Source organism: Monopterus albus, unplaced genomic scaffold (assembly GCF_001952655.1).
Source record: "Monopterus albus unplaced genomic scaffold, M_albus_1.0 scaffold6.1, whole genome shotgun sequence".
Lineage (NCBI taxonomy): Eukaryota > Metazoa > Chordata > Actinopteri > Synbranchiformes > Synbranchidae > Monopterus > Monopterus albus.
Window position 1 is genome coordinate 82,053 of NW_018127886.1, and position 21,676 is coordinate 103,728.

Below are 21,676 nucleotides of genomic sequence, written 5' to 3' on the forward strand. Positions count from 1 at the left end.
TTGGTACATACGTATATACAGTATATAAATATCTTAAAATAATGCATGCATGTATAAATAAATTATGTAGGAGATATAATTCTCATTTAAGTATGAAGTCAACAACATCCCAGAAATCTAGTCCGCAGAGTACGGAATGACCTTTTGTTTATCCTGACAAGTCTAGTTGACAGCAAAGAATCCTTTCTGATATAAAATATGTATAAACAACAGTTTTACTATGGTTATTTTTAAACACCCTGTTGAATCTGCATTAAACAGCAGCCTCAGGCCTATGAATGTGGATAATCAAAACCAAGATGACAATTATTAAACAAGACCAAAGCTCTGACTGCGCCTAAGGCTGCTAAGCTCATTACAAGTAAGCAAGCATGCTGAATGGAGACATAACACTGAAACAAAGTCTTGGACCAAAAGGACCAAAGGGACTGATCCCTAAAGCTACACCGCTAGTATGGCTAAAAAGACATACAATATGGAGTCAAGCTATGGAAGCAAATGAACCAGTCCTGAGTCCTGACCTGAACTCTGTTTTCAACTTCCAATTACGGTCAAGTCAGAGAAAATGTCAGATGGCAGGATATACATGAGGTTCCTCCTATTATGGGCATTCCAAATATGCAAGTAGGGAGTGTTTATATTTTAAAAAATTTATGAGCTAATTACCTCGAATATGTTTATATATCTCTGTCTGTGTAGTGTAAGCACATGTAATCTCATCAACCCACATACAGAAGGAGAAACAGTGAAGCTGGCTGTAGCTAAAAACAAAGAAACTCACTGCCACACTCCGTTCATCATTAATGGCCTAACTGACCTTCTTTATATTTGAAAAGTGGGTCGTGTGCTAGAAGCCTTTGGCCTTCGATCAAAATTCCTGGTATACTCGTACAGTGTATGCATTGAGTCTAAAGGCTGTTCAAGTCTCAAGAGAACAGCATTACTATACGGCTATTCATTCGGTGCAATTATAAGAGTTTATTTTTCTTTTTTTGGAAAAAGGAACCAATTTTTTTAGTACTTCATGTGGTTGAAAATTCTAGCAGCAAAACTATTTTAGCTTTTCTAGCTTGTTGAGAGAACTAATCTACAGCCACATGCAGCAGTAGTGCAGAGTCTGGCTGGTGGTTTCTTTGTTGATTTTGGCCTCCTTCCAGTGACAGTGGTGTCTGATTTTATGCTGTGTATCAACTCACTGGTAACAGTTGTTATGGAAGCGGTTATAACTGCCCAATGCGGTCAGGGCACCCAGTCCAATGGCATAGGAGAAGAAAATCTGCGTGCCAGCATCAATCCACACCTACCAAAAAACGGAAATATTTCATAATCTTTTGTCCTACATGTCTTAGATGTTGAAGGACAAATCTGCCATATGTTTTAGCCACTACACTGCTATAGGTAATTATGAACTGATAATGCAAAATGCAAGTGGATGCAAGAGTTAAACCTGTGCTTCTCCAAGTTTGGACCAGTCTGGTTTCAGGTAGTAAACAATCCCATCTAAAGCGCCAGGTAAAGTAACTCCGTGGGCCAGAAAAACAATCAGAACCAGGTAAGGGAACAGAGCTGTAAAGTACACAACCTACAGAAAAATGGAAAAAGAAAACTGTGAAGTACATTTCTAGACACCATAGGACCAATTAGCATGGGGGTAGTTTGAGTGCTTTGTAATAAGTAGAAAAAAAAATCATAGAAAACATTATAATCCCTGACATTACATGAAGTGTGTACATGAAAAGATGTAATTTTATGATGAATTTAACAGGCTAGCTTTAAACGTTTAGTGCTTATCAACATGGTCCATTGGTTAAGGTCAAATGTTTCAACTGAACGGCCATCTATGTATGTTTTTATTACTTTGATTAAGCAATTACCTGCTTTGCAAATACTCAAGTCTTAAGTAGAAGCCCATTAGGTCCTTCCTGTAGTAGCTGTGTAATGGGCCCTGTCATGTTACTTTGAAGAAAAGGTAGCCTGTAAATGGAAAGCCAGAAAATTTGTAAACCTCCTGCAATAGCAGGGGTTTTTGGCAGACCTTTTCAGAAGATAGTCTTTGTCAAGTTATGCTGAGAAAGCCACCCCCACTACCTGGCAGAAGCATCAAGCTAAATAAATATGGTAAGAGCAAAGTAGTGAGAAAGCACATATTTGCCTTGAACAGGGCAGAAAAGCCCCTTTTCAGCTCTGAAACATCTATAGTACATGGTGGAAAGTTACTAATCGGCTTACAGCTGGCTGGCTGGATCAGTCTCCTTGGTTATTTTTCCCCTCACTCTGAGCTTTGGCTACTCTGGAGACAAGTATGCAAACATAGACATCTCCATTTTTTTTTATACTGCTAAATGTAAGTCACTCTAAACAATGTATATCTAGAGTATATAGTAATATAATAAGGATCTGGAGATCAGTGGAAGATTATAGCCTAGTGAAACAAGCTGCTCATATGCATAAATATAAATTAAAATTTAGAAATGTGAGAAGACAGGAAAAAAGCAACTACACAGATCAGCAGAATACATAATATTTGTTTTCATATGTGGTTCAGTCTAAACACTGATCCTCTCACTATACATACAGTATATATTTGGGGTTAATGGGCAAAATGCTGTAATTGTTTAAATCACATGCAAATAACAGTCTGCACTCTGTGAACCCTGACAGTGACAAGTAACATGTTACATATAGTGTACATAAGCCATAGAAATTCATCTGTAATCATTAGCCCCAGTGACATATGGACATAAGCATCATAAACTGCACAGCCAGAAAATATTTTACCTTGCCAGTAGATTTAACTCCTTTCCACATGCAAAAGTAAACAATGAGCCATGTGACTATGAGACACAGCACCATCTCGTAGCTGATGTCACCAGGCTCGTGCAGTCCACCAGACAGACGGAGCACTTTTCGCCTAGGAGGGAGAACACAGACGTGCCCATTAGAAAAATGAAAGGTTTGCTTAAAGACACTATCATTGTCGCCTCCCTGTCACCACTGCCTGAACTTTACTCTGCACAAATGTAACACATACACACACTTTACTATCTATCTCACTTGCTTTATAGAAATGATTACTATTACTGAACACACCAAAGGCATATTTGAAGACAAAGTACATAAATGAATATGCTGAAGTACATTTAGGCCCATTGTAAATATCAGATACCAGTAAAAGTATAAAGAAGGTCAATAACAGGCATAAAAAAAAACATCAGGATGATCAGAATAAAGGTCTTCATAACTGGAATCTGTGGCATATAGTGCACAAACACAGGAAAATCCCTAAAATTCAATTTGGCAGCATTAGTTTGTTCCAATCATTATGGCTTTGAGCTTAAATAATAAAATGTTTTTTTTAGGCATGCTGACATGCTGCTCAATTCCCAGACAAGGTACTGTATGACATACTCCCAGAACTCGATGACTGGGGAGCGCATGCCCTCAACCTCCATGCAGCTGCCATTGATGAGGAACTGAGCTGAAGACAGGTTCACTGGGGACGCAGAGGAAAGGACATTGGAGGGGGTGGCAGCAGATGGCGGAAGAGGCGGCTGGGCTGCACTGCGGTTGTAGCAGGTGTGGCGGAAATCCTGTGTACAGTTGGGGGTGTTCCAGGGATGTCCACAGGTGGCCCAGGGCAGTGGGCTGGTGAAGGAGTGGAAAAAAAAGTAGAGGCCCCACACCAGAATCATGATGTAGTATGTGTTACAGAAGAACACTATCACCATTGAGGCCAAGCCCAGACCTGTCAGAGAGGGAGAGGGAGGCAGAAGAGGTGTGCAGGGATGTACTGTATTTTCTAAATCAGAGAAATACTAATATATTCTCGATGTGTCTAACATACAGTACGTGCAGACATACCTTTAAAGAGGGGTGCGATGTTCCACGCAGAGACCCCTCCCTGCTTCATGAACTGTCCCAGTGCAATCTCCAGGAAAAAAACTGGGATGCCCCCGATGAAGACGATCAGCAAGTAGGGGATCAGGAAAACTCCTGCAACACACAACACACATAATCATTACATGGTCTGCTGAACACTGCTTAACTGAAGTAACAGCAGGTAGAAACATATTATAATATGGCTGGACTGACTGCATGGACATTCACAATACCTCTAAATCAATGATTAACTCAGATCCAAAGTAAAGTATTGGCAAGGTTTGGATATCAGTAGGACATATTTTACTACAGAATTTGAGTGGTTTATGGTCCTCTTAGGGAGTGGCATGGTGGCGCAGTGCTTAGCACAGTCGCCTCACAGAAGGACAGCACTGATACGCAATAGACAGACAAGGCTAAAACATAAATCTTGGAAAATTAAAAGGACGGACAGAGAGAAAGAAAGAGCATGAGAAAGATATTTACAAATGTAAACAGAGTATTACCATAGTAATCACTGAATGACTTCAAGTCTTGGGCTAATTATTTCATTAACATTATAGAAAGCTATTCATTTAAACTAATAGTGCCTTTTAATCATTTAATTTTTGGAACCGAGTCCTGCTTTTGGAAGCCATGTTATACGAACAACACAACACAAAAATCTGAAGCAAAAGCCATGTTTACAGGTTTTAAGGACACAAACTGCACAAACACAGGTGGGGCTCTGACTAGTCAAGCACTCGACACAACAAGATAGAGTTGAGAGGAGTAGGAAGAAACAAAGGGCAAAAGAGTGAAAGCCAGGAAGGAGAACAAACAAGGTCACAGATTAGAGCTGCACGGAAACTTTCTGTAGGAGATCACTGCATTGTCTCCCATTCCACAAGTGTTTGGATATTTTTGTCAAGCATTGTTGTGAAGAGGCCACTGGAAGTATCAAAGTGAGAAGGGGACAAGGAAAATGGACTCCAACAAGAGTGATGAGTCCTAATAGAGACATCTTGGACTCGTTTCATTTTGATTAGGAGTAAATGGTCCAGGACAATTGGTTTATGCTGTGTTTCCTAAAAATAATCCCCTTTTGGATTCTGTAGCAGTAGCTTGCTGTGATCAGGAATAAATAGTAGAGAAGAAAGCCAGCAACATGAGACATTTAACTCACTAAATACAATTGCAATGATTTGATTTGAATAACAATGCACAGTAGCTGGATGACAGCACCACAGTGCGCAGATGGGAGGGAGTCACATGACCAGCTATGACGCAAAGCAGAGAGAGGCTGAGAAGAAAGGAGGTAAAGATGGATAGATCAGATGAGAGCGAGGCAGAAAAACTGGAACAGCACTGTGGTAGAGGAGGTTTAACAAATACAAAAAGGACACACCGAGGCATCGACCTGGTCGTCTCTGCACCGACGCTAATGATTAACAATTGCTGCCTCATTCAGTCCATCATTCTTTATGTCATTCTCTGAGAGCAGAGGGCTATAGCCTTAAAAGGAAACATTCGTGAGCGCTAGTCTAAGAGAAAAGGGGGAGGGAGATAAAGAGACACACGGTTGGGGGGGATGCAATAGGAGGCGTGAATGGAATGACTGGAGAAAATGCGTGTGCTGGCATACCCCAGCGTATTGGCCAAATCATCAAGGAACTGCATCTCTAATAGGCTTAAGATAATCCTTTCTAATCATAACAGGACCAGACACATCGGGCCCAGCAGCTGGGGTACAATCAATCAATAAATAAAGAAATAAATGAATGAATGAATGAATAAGACATGTCGAGCAGTATTTCCATGGTATATTCAGTATATTTATCTATTACTGTCTCAAATGGAGTGTGTTCTTGATTCAGTAACAAGCAGGTCTGACTGCAAAAACGAGGCTCTTATTTGATACAGTTGTTCTGTTACAAGGTGTACTCTGTTGGATAAGGACATCAAATTAAGAACTGGAGTGGATGTGACTGTGCTGACACTGAGGGGAGGAAAGGACAGGCACAGTCACAAGACAATTATTGTGTGAAACATCCATATGCCTCTTTATCGGGAGGACAGTGGGACAGAGCACCTTTGTATGCTACATCAGCACTGGGCAGGAGCACAGGGGTGGACTGTGTGAGTCAGGCCATTGTTATACGATACCAGAAGGAGGGTATCAGAGCCACAGGTCACAAGGCGCACATGAGGGAGAGGGAGGGCTGGACTAAGAAACACACATGCAGACACGTACGCACAATCGGTATAATTTTAACAACGAAAAAAACACATCATAAAAAAAAACATAAAAGTGGGTTGGGCAGAGATAAGAGAAGTTAATGGCCAACGCTGCAGCCAGGACAGGTTACTATTGGACAGGGTGGCACAGATGGAAAAGGAAATGATGCAGGTAATAGCATTAAAAAACCCATATGTCTACAGAAGCACTGTAGGGTAACTTCCACTATTTGCTGTGGCAAACAAAGTAAAGTCACGGGGCTAGGAATTGCTCTGCAGGTACAGCACGTGCTCAAAGCCCTGCAGGCCCTGCTTGGTCTACCTATTTTGTCCAGGGTTTTTCCCTGCCATAGAAAGGCTTAGGCTCAGCACCTAAGTGTTTCCGCAGAGCACTGTAAAAGTGAACATAAAAAGGCCTTTAGGCAACATATCAGTATGAACACTACAAACAACAGGGAGAATTCCATGTGATGACAAAAATGCATGGACTTTTGACTATATGCACAGTAAGTGATGCCAGCTTTCTTTCATAAATATTTTAAGTATAGTTGCCCAAAAAGGCAGGTGGCAAATGACAATGGGCTTGTTGCTCCTGGACATTTGTCAAACACCAGAGCATCACATGCTGCTGCAGTAGTTTGCAGAGACCCGATACAGTTTTTTCAGACTCCAGGTGCCTTGGCAGGATGCAGTGTTGAGGTCTGGCCAAATAAACTAAAGTGTAACTGTAGCAGATAACCAACATGGTCAGTGTTTTGAATATAAACCAAACTTCGCTCTATGTTTTTCTAAATGTAAAGGTTTTTTTGAACAAAACAAACAAAAGTAAAAAAAATCTACTATAGTCTATCAGGTCATTTAATATAGGCTATATAATTATATATTAAAATTCAGATTCATCTGTTGTAAAAACAAGTAATACTAAATAAAACAATTCTAATGAACTACATTCCCTTTCATAGCAAATAATTTCAAATACCTTCTCACAGGTGAACAGAGTAATTCATTTGGTTCTACTTTAGTGTACCGTACATGTAAAAAGGTGAACAAAGCATAATCATTTCACAATGTCAGAAGAAAACAAATCAAAACTGAATACAAAATACAAATACAAAATGAATTTTCTAAAAGTAAAATTGAAGCGGTTTTGAACTGTTATACAAAACTACTGGGAGCGTGTGGAGCGGGTATCCACAAGCACAGCGAAGACTTTGAATTTTGCTTCGAAATTTTTTGCCTCCATGCATTCTGGTGGAAGTCGTGGCAAAGAGTCTGCAACAGCCAGTGCAAAAGGTGCATATTCATCATTGCTTCGACTGTTAGTGGGACCCAACTGCAATATCACTGTAATATAGGTTTGAAGCTGCTCCCAGTGTAGCGTGAGAGTAATGTCCACTATCTTGTCCCTCTCATCTTCTTCCTTCTCTCTCCTGAGGACTGGTGCCGTTATGGACGACACAGTATATACACTGGATGGACCCTCATCATCATCATCATCATCATCACTGCTGTGTGGTGGGAGGACACTTGGTCTGGATGATCTGATGACCTTTATATATTTCCTCACTTTGTCTGCAAGTCTCTCCTCTAGCTGCTCCATATAGCTGCTCTATATTCAAATGTGCCTTCCACCTAGTGGAACATGAAGTTGGATCAACCAATCGGTGTGCAGGATCCGCTCAACGTGTAGTTGAGATTTGGGAGATCTGCATGATGGATTGTCTGCAACCATCAGCAAACTACATTTACCCATAAACCCCTCTGCCACGTAGGTACGCATTGACGGCATTAAAGTGAAATTTCTCATATAGTTACTGTAATACAGAGAACCACATTACACAGTGCTCCTGAAACTAACCTCCTCCGTTCTTGTAGCAGAGATAAGGAAACCGCCAAATGTTGCCCAAGCCAACAGCAAAACCCACGCAGGACATGATGAAGTCCATCTGTCTGGTCCATGTTTCTCTCTCTACCCCTGGTACTACTGCTGCCCCATTTCCAGTCCCCGCTGCACCCCAGTCCTGGGTCTGCGGTGGGCCAGCTCCTCCGCCCTCACCACACCCTGGGCCTGATCCAGATACAGGCACCAAGGGACGAGCTGACCCCCCGCCCTCCTCCTCGGACAGGGTCCCTGCCTCCATCTGGGGGAGACTGATGTCATCTAGACAAGAAAAGACATGAAAGGGTCAGGTAAGAGGAAAAGAAATACAAAACCAGAGGAAGAAAGGAGATGCCTGAGTGCCTCTAATAAAATATCTAAAATATACCCATTCCCAACTTCACTTCACATGACAGCACTGGAGAAAGATGAACCAATCTCTTGTGCCAGACTTGACCTAAATGGCCAAGGGAGTTTTCAAGTGCAAATTTTCTACTCACTGCAATAAGGTATCAGTACAAACAAAGCCAATTATTACAAACCTCAACTAAACCATCACAGGCCTAAAATGCATCTCAGCATATTTGTTGTGTTTTTCTGTGCAAAGTGTCCTTGTACAGTTAAGTACAGTAGGGCTGGAATCGTATTGCTGTTTTATTGCCATCACTAGGCCATCACCCAACGTTCATCTCTCTGTCTCACACAGAGTGATTAGTGTGCTGCCGTGCAAACACAGCAGAAAGCCGGTTCAAGGTAGCATAGCTTTCGTTTTCTCTGTTTCATAGGCACAGTACTGAACAAATGCATGCACATGCTCAAACACAAGTAGAAACGCTGTGTCACTTCATTAGTATCATTCCATGATATCAGTGTCAGTCGCTCTGTACTGGATGTAAGGCAAGGCGGCTAAATCCAAATGAGAGGAGTTTGATGGGTGTGTGAACAGAAGAAAGGAAAACAGTGAGAAAGGTAAGGGATGCCTGCATCTACTCAACTCAATGAGAGAACACGTGGCTTAAGATCTTTTGTGTGAAGAACAGCTACATGCTGTATGTGATGATTTCATGTTTGGTTAAATATTAGACACTATTGCTCTTAAAATATAAATCACAAATATACCCAGAATTATTCACATCAGGTAAGATAATCCTTAATGTACAGCTTTATTGCCCCATGTCTGACTTAGGGTTGTGGTTGTGGGTTAGCTAGTGGCTCATTCATATAATATGTATAAAGGCCATGTCTGGCATAGGGTTGTGGTTATGGGTTAGCCAGTGGCTCATTCATATGCTATATAAGAAACCTTATTAGACAGTGCAGGTCTTTCACATTGTCGTTAGGCTCCTTTTACTTTTACTGGGGCACGTGGCCCAGTAAAATCATATGTTTGAGTTTTAACAAGTTCCTGTGTTTTGCAGTGGATTAATTTAGACTGAAACAAGCTGATTTGTTCTAATTCAGTTGTCTGCATTGTTTACTGTCTGTTTATACTGATTTTTCTGCATTGTTTGCACTGTTTGTTGATGTTAATACTGCTATTTTGTTATATTACACAGCCTTATGCTGGTTTACTGTTTGCACATTGAGAGCCGATGTACCTGAGTCAAATTCCTCGTGTGTCCGTCACACCTGGCCAATAAAGCTGATTCTGATTTTTATTCTGATTCAGAAAGTCAAAGTAAAATATTGGCACACAAAACTAAAAAAAGGAATGGACTGAGGTATGTGACAGGGACTAGGCCACTCCATAAGGCAGATTTTGTGCCTCTGAAGGCATTGTGTAGTAGATTTACTTCGATGTTCAGGGTCATTGTCTTGCTGCATCACCCGGCTTGTTCTGAGCTTCAGCTTGTGCACAGCCACCCTGACATTATCTTGAAGGACACCTTGATAAACTTGGGAAATAATTTTCCCCTCCACAGTGCCAAGCAGTCCAGGTCCAGAGGCAGAAAAGCAGCCCCAAATCCTGATGCATACTTCACTGTAGGCATGATGTTTTCATGTTGGTACACGGTTCTCTACACCATACATAGTGGCTTCTTCTGTGGTGTCCTGGCATGGGTACCATGCCTGTTCAATATTTTGCATATGGCCGACTCATGAACAGAGAGGTTAACCAACTCCAATGAATCCTTCAAGTCTTTAGCTATTACTCTAGGGTTCTTTTTCACCTCGTTGGCCATTCTGCATTGTGCCTTTGGACTGATCTTGTCTGGGCACCCACTTCTATGGAAAGCAGCCGCAGTACCAAATTGTCTCTATTTACAGACATTACGTGTGGACTGATGAATATCTAAAGTCTTTGACATGACTCTGTAACCCTTTCCAGCTACATGCAAATCAACAACTCTCGATTGTGGGTTGTCTGAGATGTCTTTGTTTGCGAGGCATGGCTCATCAGCTGATGCTGTTTGTGAATAGCACACTGACACTGCTGAAGTCAAGGTAGTTCTAAACCTACACCTCCACTCTTGATTCATTGATTGGACTCCAGTTTTGCTAACATCTGGCTCCGGTTGACGTTTAGTAACATCAGAAGCCTTGTGTTGCCATTACTTTTTCCACCATCACTGCCTGTTCAATGTGCATGCTCAATAAAGGCATGAAAGATCATGACACTGTGTTTTATAAGCTTAGAAATACTGTGCCTGTTGGTATTTGTGACTGGTGAAGATCAGATCACATTTCATGACCAATTTATGCTGAAAACCAGGGAAATGCAAACAGTGCCATTATTTTTTTTTCTTGCAACTATATACAGAAGTATAGTATAGCAGAAGAATAGATGCACAGCAGTACAGACTGTGTATCACATTTCATTCATGCAGCAGACATTCAAGAAAAATAATCGCATGATTTAAATAATGGGGGCCCTGTGCCCCCAGTAGAGCTTTATGTCTAGCAACGCTCCTGGTCATTCATCATACTCACCTTGGCTGTTCTCTTCCAACTCAGGTGACATGTTGTTAGATAGCAGCAGAAAACTTATAATAAATTCCAAAAATCAAACTGGCTGTTGGTTTTGCCAGGGGTTGATGAAGTTTCAAAAATGTGCCAGGCTACCAAGGCACCCTGTGGGCTCAGAGAGGCAGACAGAGATGTAGCCACAGCTTTGCAGTGTTCCAGATGTCTTTCTTGTTATCTGAGTTTTTATTTTGCCTTCTTGGAATAAAAAAAAAATCAGTTTTTATGATTATCACACGTTGGAACCCCTCAGCTGAGCCAAGAGATGGAAAATTTTGTAAAACGCCGCGGTCAGTTCAGCCTTTGACGGAGGAGACTCAAAAGCAGTCGACGAAGCACTTGAAGGTAAGCCTGAAGAATCTCATGGATGACAGTTAAATGAAAATGATACTGCGCCTTAGAGTGACGATTATTTTTTAAAAACCCAGTCAAAAGCCCATTAACCTGTACGTGATGCAGCGGGAACAACGAAGAATGTGATCCGCTCCACGATCGGTCAGCTATGACGGACGCTGCCTCCTCCCCTTCCCGCTGCTGGTGGACCGTGATTGGATGAATCCGGGCCAGTGCGGCGCAAACAGCATCAGCAGCACCGGTCACTCACAACGAGTCACACGGATGGGTTTATTACACCGCACGCGTCCTTGACCTGAAATCGTACAGATAACTGCAAACACGCATATGAGAAAATGTCTCCCAGTTCACAGGCAGTTAACCCCCCAGCCGTTTAGTGTCTTTATACAGAAGCTGTTATGCGTCTGGTAATTCAGTAAATGATTTGGATAATTCAGGCACGTCAGGGCCATTTTTCCTTTGTAGTTGTTTTTGGGTCTCTAGGATGGTTTTGCATCTCTGTGGTAATTTTGTAACTGTGTGGTCATTTTGAGCCTGTGATTGTTTTTGCAATTTGAATTTTAGCTGCGTACTATTATTTCCAAACAATAAATACTAACTGTCTCCTCATACGGAGGCTCTGGCATAGGCCCCCCTGACAAAATCTAATCTAAATATGACTGAATCTAATGCACTGAAAACGGGTGTTGACAGGTTGCTTGTCTAGCAGTTGTAAATGAGACCACAATTACACCAGTTTCTGAACAGCTCACAAAGATTTTAGCTATGCATTTGGATTTTGGTGACATCTAGTGAACATAGTTTGTATCAACAGGGCTGAATGAATGATAGCACAACACAACTAATAAAACATAGCCTTATATATTTCATAACATAAAACAAATACAGTGACAAATTCAGTGCAACATCAAGCTGTAATAAATATGCATTCAGTCAACTTACAACTGGTGGTAATAAATAACACTCAAATAAATAAATACTCTTAGACAATTTTTTGAGTTGTGAGGACAATAAACACAAAATTTGGAATATCGCAGACCTGCGTTTGAACCACACCTGAAGGACTGACCTCTCACAGAGATCATACTGTCCAGTGTAGAACAGTGGTGCATTTGCAGTAGGTGTGACAAACCCATTCATTAGCACTTCACATTAAAAGCTCATCAAATCTAGAAACTAAACTCATAAATGACATCAGAAAAAAATCCATCTGGAACACCACTCACAGATGAATATTGTGATATGGCTTAAAACACAAAAGCTTTAATTCTCTAACAAAAAACAAACAAACAAACAAAAAAAAACAGACCTGTAACAAGAGGCAGATTCCTAGTAAACCAAAATGTAAAGCAGGTAAGCAGACTTCTCTCTTAGCAATCACTGCATCTCTTCTCACTCACATTACTCTCTTCACAGACATTTGTTATTCTGAATAAGTGATTTTTTTCTTTAAGGCATGAATGGCATCTACTTTGTTAAACACATACAGTATACTGTACATATTTATTAGGTATGCATTGTGAATGAATTGTGAGGAAAACAATGCATCTGCCCACCAATATTAATATCTATATTAAAATAAAACTTTACCAATGACCTTGACTCCTATATTAAGTAATTGTAGACTTCCAAGAAGTGATTTGAGAGCTATACCGTATACTGCAAGACAGATTTACTGGAAGGACCTGGAATGCTATTTTGTGCAATTTTCGTTACAGCAGCCTCTGACACTGTGGAAAGGTCTGTCAGGCCTCACTGACTTCAAAGATGCGAAACTGACTCAGTTTTAAAATTATGTCACTTTGTCATTAGAAAGGCCTGGCTATAGATCCTGGTGGAGGTCACTATGAGAGAGGGGCTGGTAATGCTCCTCCATGTTCGACTTAGCTCGATGCCGCTGAGTAACTAGTCTCTGGTAGTGGGCCTGTATCTGGTGGTCTGGATCCACATTTACCCAGTTGTTGGCCACCCACTTCACCCTGTGCCCGACAGGGCAGTCACCATGCAGGGAATACTCGTCAAGCTCACCCATCCAACCTAGGGAATCATTTCAGACCAAACATTTATTACAGTCATAGGAGATTGAATGAGTTACAGCAAAAGAATAAACCAAAGTGGAAAGAGAAAATGATAATAAAAAAATAGAAGACAGAAAGGGAGAGAAAAAGGCAGAAAAATGTGAAAGATAAAATCATTGTATTGGAATATTTGCTCCGCTGTAGGCTCTAAATTAGTATACTGTATGTGTGCACGACACAGCTAAAGCCTTTTGTTCGTACCTCTGCCATCAGAGAGGTGGTTGTACCAGAGGAGAGCTGTCCCAACAGTAGGTTTTATTCTCAGGTTCCCCCTGTCACATGTTTCCTGGGTGTCTGTCAAATCAACCCCATCCTGGACCAGGGCCTAGGAGACACAAAACTGTAAACAGCTTGCATCTAATCATTTATTTGGGCACTCTGTGTTCACAAAGGTGTCAGATTCCTTGTCATGGACCTGCATTGTCTCCATCTTATCGGCGAGCTTCAGGTCATGTACAGTTCTCATCCTTTTTACAGAAGCAAAAAGAAAAGAAGATTAGCTGGTATATGACTGTGGGTTAAAAACACTCACCTGCTCTTCATAGGTGCGATTGTCTGCCACAGGAAAGCTGGTCTCCCCACCTTCCTCTACAGAGCTGAGGTAGAATAACACGGTAAGATACCTGCGATACAACAAGCAAGGAAGTGATAGAAATAGTGAAAAACAAGCCAATACCCAAAAGGGACATTAGAGTGGTCAAATGAAAGGCTAAGCTGGAGATGATTACCTGCAAGAGACCTCTGTGAGAGCAGATGTGTTCGCTGCCAGTCGTGTGTGCGCACAGCTAGTGTCTGGATGAGAAGGGCTGCTATCATAGTGGGCGTTACTGAAGTCTCCGTGTTCATAGCGAATCACCTGCAGCGGCTCACTCAGCTCAACCAGTGAGGAGGGCAGACGTGTCAGGCTGATTACTCTGAGTAAAAGACAAAAGAGAGCAACACAGAAGTATATTATCAATTATGAGTGTATGGGTTACTACTGCAAGAGTGTGACAAAGTGTGTGTAGACAGTCACCTGGTCCTGAGCGTGTTTAACACATAGTGGGATCCTAGGCCTTGGTAAAGCCATGTATGTTTACTCCTCTGCTTGAACTGACTCCAGAGCATCCCAGTTCGCTGTTTTCCTGGGTGTTGGGACACATCATAAACCCGCCTAAAGTTCTCCAAAGTCAACATCCCTAGTAGGCGTACAGAAATACAGTTAAATACAACTTTATGAAATAAATAAGTATAAAAATACAACCTCATAGTTACAGATATGAACGCAGCACTGTGAAATTATTAAACCAGTGTTTCATTCTGGCTCAGTTTAATTTAATCTTGAATTCTGGACCATCATAACCACCTCTCTGCCAATTACTGTACTTAACAGTGCACAACCACTGCAGAATCACTCACACACACAAGAACAGGACTGAACTTTAGTGATGCTCTTCTCTATATGGGATCAGTCATAACAGTCTAAAATCTAGTGACACATGCAAACCAAACAGGAGCACAAACCTGTTGGGCAGGCTTCCAGACCAGTGAGTATCTGCCGCAAGTTGTCTGGGCTCAACCAAGTTCCATCTCGAGAATGTGAGTGACTCACAATCTACAGGAGAGACCAGAATGTTTTTCTTGTGTCAACAAAAAAAGCATGAAAGTTCATCTGATTTTTCTCTCTTATCACCTCCTGCCTCTGCAGCAGGCCGTCCTGGTTCAGGTCCAACAGACTGAAGACCTCCTCTGCGCTGAGAGACAGTACAGGCTGGTATGACTCCTCTTGCCCCTGGCTGGCTGCACTTGTCTTGGTCTCCATTAGACCCTTGAGCTGAGCTAGCTGCACCACCACGCGGCACTCCTCCTCTGACAGGAAGCCAGGGATCTCTGACAGGAACAAGAAAAAGACGACAATGGCAAATGTTAGGACACACTCTAGCCTTGTATGTGTTATTAGATGTTGGCAACACCTATCACAGATTCTAATTTGAAAAAAGGGACAAATACTTTATATTTCACATAACGATCCAAATCATCTCATGCACAAAGTTAGTTTTTCCATTGCAAATGTGGATGTCTGGTCATTTGATGAGCAGGAGATCACACCTCCCTGCTGGAATGTGATCTACACCGGGTGTCTGTGTGTGTGTGTGTGTGTGATGTTAATTTGTATGTTAAACTGGCCAGGTGGTCATCTCAGGATGTTGGGCCCCCGGTCTCTGCAGGACATCCCAAGATAAAGCAGAACTTGTAATATGTTAAGTGGGTCTGTGTGTGAGTGCAAAACAAGCCGACTTGTCTTTGTTAAAATGTGAATTGGCTGTCTGGTCGCGGAGAGGTGCAGACATCAAAGGCAGCTGGAGACGGTATGCGAGTTGTTAGATGTGAGACAACGGTATGAGTTTTATAGATGTGTATTGTATCACTTTGGTATAAAGGGACTGCCCCTTTACCAGTCAGGCAGAGAACTCTGCGTGACTGCAAGGCTGTGTATCACTTCTCTCCATGCTGCATGAAATAAAGAATTCTTCGAAGCTACTCCCGGTCTCCAGACTTCTTTATTGGGTCCTGCCCGTTCCCACTACCACACAAATGATATGTAGTCTGTTGAGTCTATATTTCCTCCAGAGAAGACTAAAAATGTTTATCAATCAAATTATGCAATTAATCAATCGACCAAAATCAGTCAATTTATTTAGCTGCTGACGTTTGAAAGCACAAATTCACTGCCACACTCATGACTTTGCCAAAAGCACAATTACGGAAATGAAAGGTCTATATTATCATAATCCTCACCAACCTAAGGTTAGGGGGAGGATCAAGGATCTATGATCTATCAAGGAGGTTGGCTTGGAGATCAGGAAAAACTAACAAAAATGCTCAAAATGTCTGAGATTCTGGGTTTGTTCATAGATTAACTGTTGTGCACATTTGCACGTGATGATTTGATAAAAAGAAGGCTACTACCTGTCAGTGAAACTTTCTTTTTAACCGCGGACTGTTGCCACTAGTTAATGATATCTATGCCATCACATAAACATTCAATAAAAACTTCTGAAGTCTGAAAGTCCTGCTCTCAACCTCTGCATTCAAATAAGCCACATGAAACTTTATTGCAGATGTAAGATGGTGAGTGAGTGATTGTCCTTTAAGTGGATTAGATCTCTGTTAACAGTGCTGGCTGGATCAAACTACTAAATAGATTACTCTAGATTGCATAACAAAGCCCTTCAGTGTGAAGGGGCAATTCTGAGATTGTTTGATCAGTGGATGCTAATATTTGTATGATCAGGATGTTTAGACCCTATAGGAGAAACAAATCCCTATAAAATTCTTTATATGAGAAGCAAAACTGTGGGCTGAAATAGACTCAGACTGAGCAAACTGTTTTCAACAGCTTATATTTTATTTGTATTCTAAAATAAACTCACATAGATACTTAAGAGTATAATATAAGGACTTTTCAAATCAAATTATAATGAACTGAGGCAAAAGGAAACTAGAGCATATACCCTGGTGCTAATGAATAAAACTTCCCTTTTTTGTGTATTATAGTTGTTTAAGGAACTCTTTTGTGGCAGACTGTGAATATAATGAGTACAAGCTATTCCCCGCTGTCACACCACCGAGAGTCATTTGTGGTGTAGCCTATCCCACTGGCAAGTTTAATGAGTGACAACAATGGACGTCTCCCAGAGGGGGGTAGAAACAGTGCAGACTTCTGGGATTCAATAATTGTTGATATCAATTAGTATGGTGTATTAATAGAAGAACAGAGTCAGAATTAGGTAATTTCATCCTCATTTACAGCTACTTATTAGCTGACAATGTTATTTCAAGTCACTCAACATGACAACAGGCAATCACTTTTCTTATTTGGTCTCTGAGCTTTGAGATCTGTCCCTGTACCATTTCAAGGTCCACCAAGGTTTCCTAAAAGAAGAATCCTATTTTATGAATTCTACAGACAGGTTTATTGAATTTATTAAGGCAATAGTGTTTCACGGTTCCTTCTCTTGTTCTCTTCCAGCAGTCCATCCAGAACTGCGAGGTTGGCTGCCTGTACAGTAAAGGCCTTGTTTGTCACCTGTGTCTTTTACACTGTACCCACTTGGTTAATCCCTACTGTCTAGTCAAGCCTCATTAATCTGGATAACTGAGATGAATGAAGGCCTCTCTCTCTTTTCCCTCCCACCGTCTCCCTTTCTCCCCTGGAAAGGAAGTGGCCTCCTTGTCTGAACAGGAATCAGGCCATGGCTACACAGCAGGACAACACCAATTTTATTTGTGTTCTAAGCACATATTCACACACACACACACACACACACACACACACACACACACACACACACAATTGCACAAGCAGAAGACACTAAAGCTGCAACAAACTTTTATTTTCAAAATTGATTAATTTGCCGTTTTTGCTCTATGAGATAATCTATCTATGCTCAGAAAAAAAATTGAGTTGCAAATGTGCACTGTCCTGGTCATTACTTTGTTTTGTCTGACCAGTCAAACCTCCCAAAACTCTACAGTTAACTGTAATGCAGGACAATGAGAAGCAGCAAATCCTCACAGCGTAGGAGAAACAACCTGTGAATTCTGTGTAATGTCTTAACAAGTAACTGATTATCAATTATGTTGTTGATTATCTTCTGTTGAAGTGTTACAGTACTACAAGGACCTGGACAGTTGTCTCCACTTTAATATAAACATCTTCATTCTCCTTCCCTCTCTGCAGCAGCGGTGGATTAGAAAAACAAGTGCAAAAAGCAAAGAGGTCGTGATGGGACAATGTAGTTAAGAGTGGGTTGGAGGAAAATGTAGGATGAAAAGGTTGGAGGAGTTTATACATAAAAGCCAGCCTGAGCCTTAGTTCAAGCTGTGGGAATGGAAATGGCAGGAATCCAAAAGTATCCAAATGCCAATATCATCCACCTTCTCATCTCAAGCTCTGGTAAACAACCACATTTTCTCATAAATGAAGGTGGATCTTGAGTGCCCCACCTCTTCTCCCCAGTTTTCTCTACACCTCCCCTTGCCCCTTCCTATGCAAATGTCATCACCACCCACAATAAATACACCTATTCTGCCATTCTGTCATACAGGGGTCTTCCTTCTTTCAAGAGACACACTTAACACACTTTCTCTCTCTCTCCAACCTCTGTCCCAGGATGACTTCAGTGCTCTGTCCTCATTTTAGCTCCAAAAGGTCTTCCCATTCAATCTCTGTACTAGTTCGCCTTCTGTTTGCTATGTCTACCAGCACAATAACACTTGGTCCTAGTGCTGGTAGAGTAAGGGCAGGGCTGGAGGGGCAAGCAAAAGCTGAGGGTAGGGTTAGATCTGGAGAAAAAAACAAGAGCAGAGACAGGACACGTATTGAGGGCAACACTGAAACTGGATTTGGAGATACTCGTGTTTCAAGACCAGGAGCTGCAGCAGGAAATGGTGGTGAGATGCTTGGGGACCCTGATAGTACTACTGGCTCCAGGTCTATGCTTTCTATAGGAGAAGGTGAACAGAGGGAGCCCCGCAGTTTCTCTTGCTGTGTTCCAATCCCATCCGGCATGGCCTTGTGCAAAAACATTGGCTACAACACCATGAGGATGCCCAACCTGCTGGGCCATGAGTCTCCAGCTGATACTATACAACAGAGTGCCAGCTGGTTGCCACTACTTGCCAGAGAGTGTCACCCCGATGCCCGCATCTTTCTCTGCTCTCTCTTTGCACCAGTGACGTGCGGTGAGGTTGACAGCTGGTGAGGCACTAACTCTTTTACAGTCAGATTTACAAATACAAATGAACCGTTAACAAATTGTCTGTTAACAGACAGTGTGTTATGTTTTATATCTCATATCAGCATTCTTCACACAAACATGACCCATATTTAATTTGAGGTTAAAATTTATTCCAGTTGAGCTTATTTCTAACTAGAAATAATAAAAGTTTATGGTCTTACCTTTACTTGTACACGAAATCCATTTGTCAGCTGGTATGTATTACAAACCCTTTTACCGTTCGAATCCAATATTAAAACAAATGTTTTCAATAAAGAAGATCCTTCTGGACAAAAATGTCCAGACTGTCAAAAATGTTTTGATTGAAAGTCCAGATTTGCGAATTTTCTCAGCTTGGAAATGTAATCTTCCATTTTGATAAGGCGGATTGTAAAGGAAATATAAACAAGCACGAAGAAGATTGTAGGTAGCGCAAGAATCTGTGGGCTCACTAGCGCCCTCTGCCTTGAGGCAGGCGTACTGTTTGCCTCACCGAGTAACTTTTTTACTGGGTTTTATGGTTAATCTGGAGCCTAAACACGTTACAGAACTACATTTTATACATTATCCAGATTATGGCAAGGCAGAGCATATAATCAGAGTGTTTGAAAGCATTTTATTTGCGATATATAGAGGGACAGCGACACACTATTTGCATCGCATACAGTTTGTGAGGATCACATGATCCACCGAGAGGCACAGCAAAGTGCTGCCTCATTAACTTTTTTTTCTTTTCAAGATTGACAGGGGAGGCTCTGCCTCACCTGCCTCCCCTGGCCGCACGTCACTGCTTTACACCCATCTGCCTTGACAGGTAAGGTTCCAAAAAAAGCTTATTTTCCTATTAGCGTAATACTGTCAAACCTTTTCAAGCCACAATTTTGTAGAAATAGTGATTTTTACAGGATAGTATTGCCAAAGTTTTCATTTAGAAATGCACTTACAGTAATACAGTAGTAGTAGCGTAGCCAGGATCCCTGTGTAAAATCAGTTATAGTAGGTAAAGAATGACCAGGAACAGCCAACTTTGCTAATCAGAAAAAAATGATTAAGATGTTAGATGAAGTTATAAAGGAATGGGGCCTTCAAGGGTTAACATCTGTTTGAAAGCTATACAAATTGCTGCTAGTGTCTGAGGAAAGGACCTGGTTTCACACAGAAGCCATGCCATCAAAGCCCTGTAACGTCCTTTTGTCACATTAGCAACTCTCATGTGAGAAAGAGAACAACGAGCAACCAAATGCAATCTAATTCAGTTCTCTGCCACTACACTACTGCTCTAAATCCTTTCATCTATTCAGTGCTGCCCATGTTCCCTGTCCATCTCTTCTTTAACAGGGTTATATCACCCTGCAGGAGTTTATGTGAGTCTGTACAGGACAGCTGTGCACCAATCATGAGTTGCTATGGCTACCCCTGGCCAGACATTCTGCACTGTGACCAGTATCCTGTAGACCATCTCATGTGTATCTCCTCCATTACAAACACCACTGCTCACACCGGGGGGAGTAGAGGTAAGAAAGTGACTACACAGACACTTATACTTGACCACATTTGACAAACAATTTAATTAGTGATTTGAATATTTTAGTGCCCCAGGCAAGCTGTCGGGATTGTGAGCTAGAAGAGGCATCCTCTTCAAAAGAGACATTGGAGACCTTCTGTAGAAATGATTTCGGTTGGTATCAGTATCCCTCCATCCTCCTACTGTATCTGGTCATATCCTTGATTATATATTTTACAAGTTCTTCATAAATTCTGTACAACAAAAACAAGAGGACACAGTCCATAGGTGATGACAATCACATTTTGTGTTTGTCTGCTCTCTTTCCCAGTTGTGAAACTGCGTCTAACACGGCTCGAGTATAGTCCAGTGAGTCTGTCTCGGTTCTCGCTGACTGTCAAACTGGATGTTCTCAAGCATGGACCCCTGCTGGGTGGGCAGATCCGCTCCCGCATCGAGCTGTGGTTAGAGAGGGATGCCACATGTGTAAAGAACATGACACGGCACCACCCAGAAGGCGGCACCTTCCTGGTGACAGGCAAAGTGCAGGGGGAGCATTTGGTGATCAATAAGGCTTATGCCTGGCAAAAGCGAGACAAGAACCTGATGGCAGCAGCACGCAAATGGAAACATCACAGATGCAGAAGCTAGGATTATGGGTTCTGAGAGAAAATCAAAAGAACTAAATTATTGCTGGGAGCTAGGGATTGCATTTAAAATAATTAAGTCTACAACTGTAAAATCAAAATTTCAAATCATGTTCAAGCATTTGTGGTTACAGAAAAGATTATATGCAGGAAGCGGGTGACATAGGAGCTCAGAGTATCAACACTGTCCCTGAGACTGTGGAGGTCAAAGATATGAAAGGTCTTTAACAGAAAATGTGCATATCTGAGAATTTTAATTAAATAAGGCTGGTCTATATTCATTCGGCTTTGCAAATTATTAATTTTGTACTCTAAATTCTGATCAAATACCATAAATTCATGGATATCTGTAAAGACTACAGTGTACTTACCAAACAGCAGAGGTTTCAAGC

At 41.5% G+C, this 21,676-nt stretch overlaps 3 protein-coding genes across 3 annotated transcripts in view; 1 reads left to right on the forward strand and 2 right to left on the reverse strand.

Moving 5' to 3' along the window:
• LOC109969221 (sodium- and chloride-dependent creatine transporter 1) overlaps positions 1 to 11,430 on the reverse strand; it is a 16,043-nt gene extending 4,613 nt beyond the window's left edge. The window contains exons 1-7 of the mRNA XM_020615950.1: positions 10,907 to 11,430; positions 7,955 to 8,257; positions 3,862 to 3,993; positions 3,409 to 3,745; positions 2,779 to 2,911; positions 1,448 to 1,582; positions 1,197 to 1,300 (exon numbers count right to left, since the gene is read on the reverse strand). Of these exons, the coding sequence (XP_020471606.1) occupies positions 1,197 to 1,300; positions 1,448 to 1,582; positions 2,779 to 2,911; positions 3,409 to 3,745; positions 3,862 to 3,993; positions 7,955 to 8,257; positions 10,907 to 10,937 (1,175 nt within the window). The 5' untranslated portion in view covers positions 10,938 to 11,430. The remainder of the gene's footprint in view (positions 1 to 1,196; positions 1,301 to 1,447; positions 1,583 to 2,778; positions 2,912 to 3,408; positions 3,746 to 3,861; positions 3,994 to 7,954; positions 8,258 to 10,906) is intronic.
• Positions 11,431 to 11,754: 324 nt separating this feature from the next.
• Positions 11,755 to 21,676, reverse strand: part of LOC109968594 (transmembrane prolyl 4-hydroxylase-like) — a 10,754-nt gene continuing 832 nt past the window's right edge. Inside the window, exons 2-9 of the mRNA XM_020614959.1 lie at positions 21,656 to 21,673; positions 15,044 to 15,240; positions 14,875 to 14,965; positions 14,387 to 14,549; positions 14,100 to 14,285; positions 13,904 to 13,994; positions 13,573 to 13,696; positions 11,755 to 13,330 (exon numbers count right to left, since the gene is read on the reverse strand). Of these exons, the coding sequence (XP_020470615.1) occupies positions 13,116 to 13,330; positions 13,573 to 13,696; positions 13,904 to 13,994; positions 14,100 to 14,285; positions 14,387 to 14,549; positions 14,875 to 14,965; positions 15,044 to 15,240; positions 21,656 to 21,673 (1,085 nt within the window). The 3' untranslated portion in view covers positions 11,755 to 13,115. The remainder of the gene's footprint in view (positions 13,331 to 13,572; positions 13,697 to 13,903; positions 13,995 to 14,099; positions 14,286 to 14,386; positions 14,550 to 14,874; positions 14,966 to 15,043; positions 15,241 to 21,655; positions 21,674 to 21,676) is intronic.
• LOC109969275 (secreted frizzled-related protein 5) lies at positions 20,260 to 21,468 on the forward strand. Its single transcript, XM_020616018.1, has 3 exons — positions 20,260 to 20,647; positions 20,725 to 20,811; positions 20,969 to 21,468. Exons 1-3 carry the CDS (start codon positions 20,374 to 20,376, stop codon positions 21,286 to 21,288), a joined length of 681 nt encoding a protein of 226 aa, XP_020471674.1. The 5' UTR covers positions 20,260 to 20,373; the 3' UTR covers positions 21,289 to 21,468.

Coding starts and splice junctions, on each gene's coding strand:
- LOC109969275 (XM_020616018.1), top strand. CDS start 20,374: ATGCAATCTAATTCAGTTCTCTGCCACTACACTACTGCTCTAAATCCT. Junction 20,648..20,724: donor TCACACCGGGGGGAGTAGAG/GTAAGAAAGTGA, acceptor TGAATATTTTAG/TGCCCCAGGCAAGCTGTCGG. Junction 20,812..20,968: donor CTTCTGTAGAAATGATTTCG/GTTGGTATCAGT, acceptor TCTCTTTCCCAG/TTGTGAAACTGCGTCTAACA.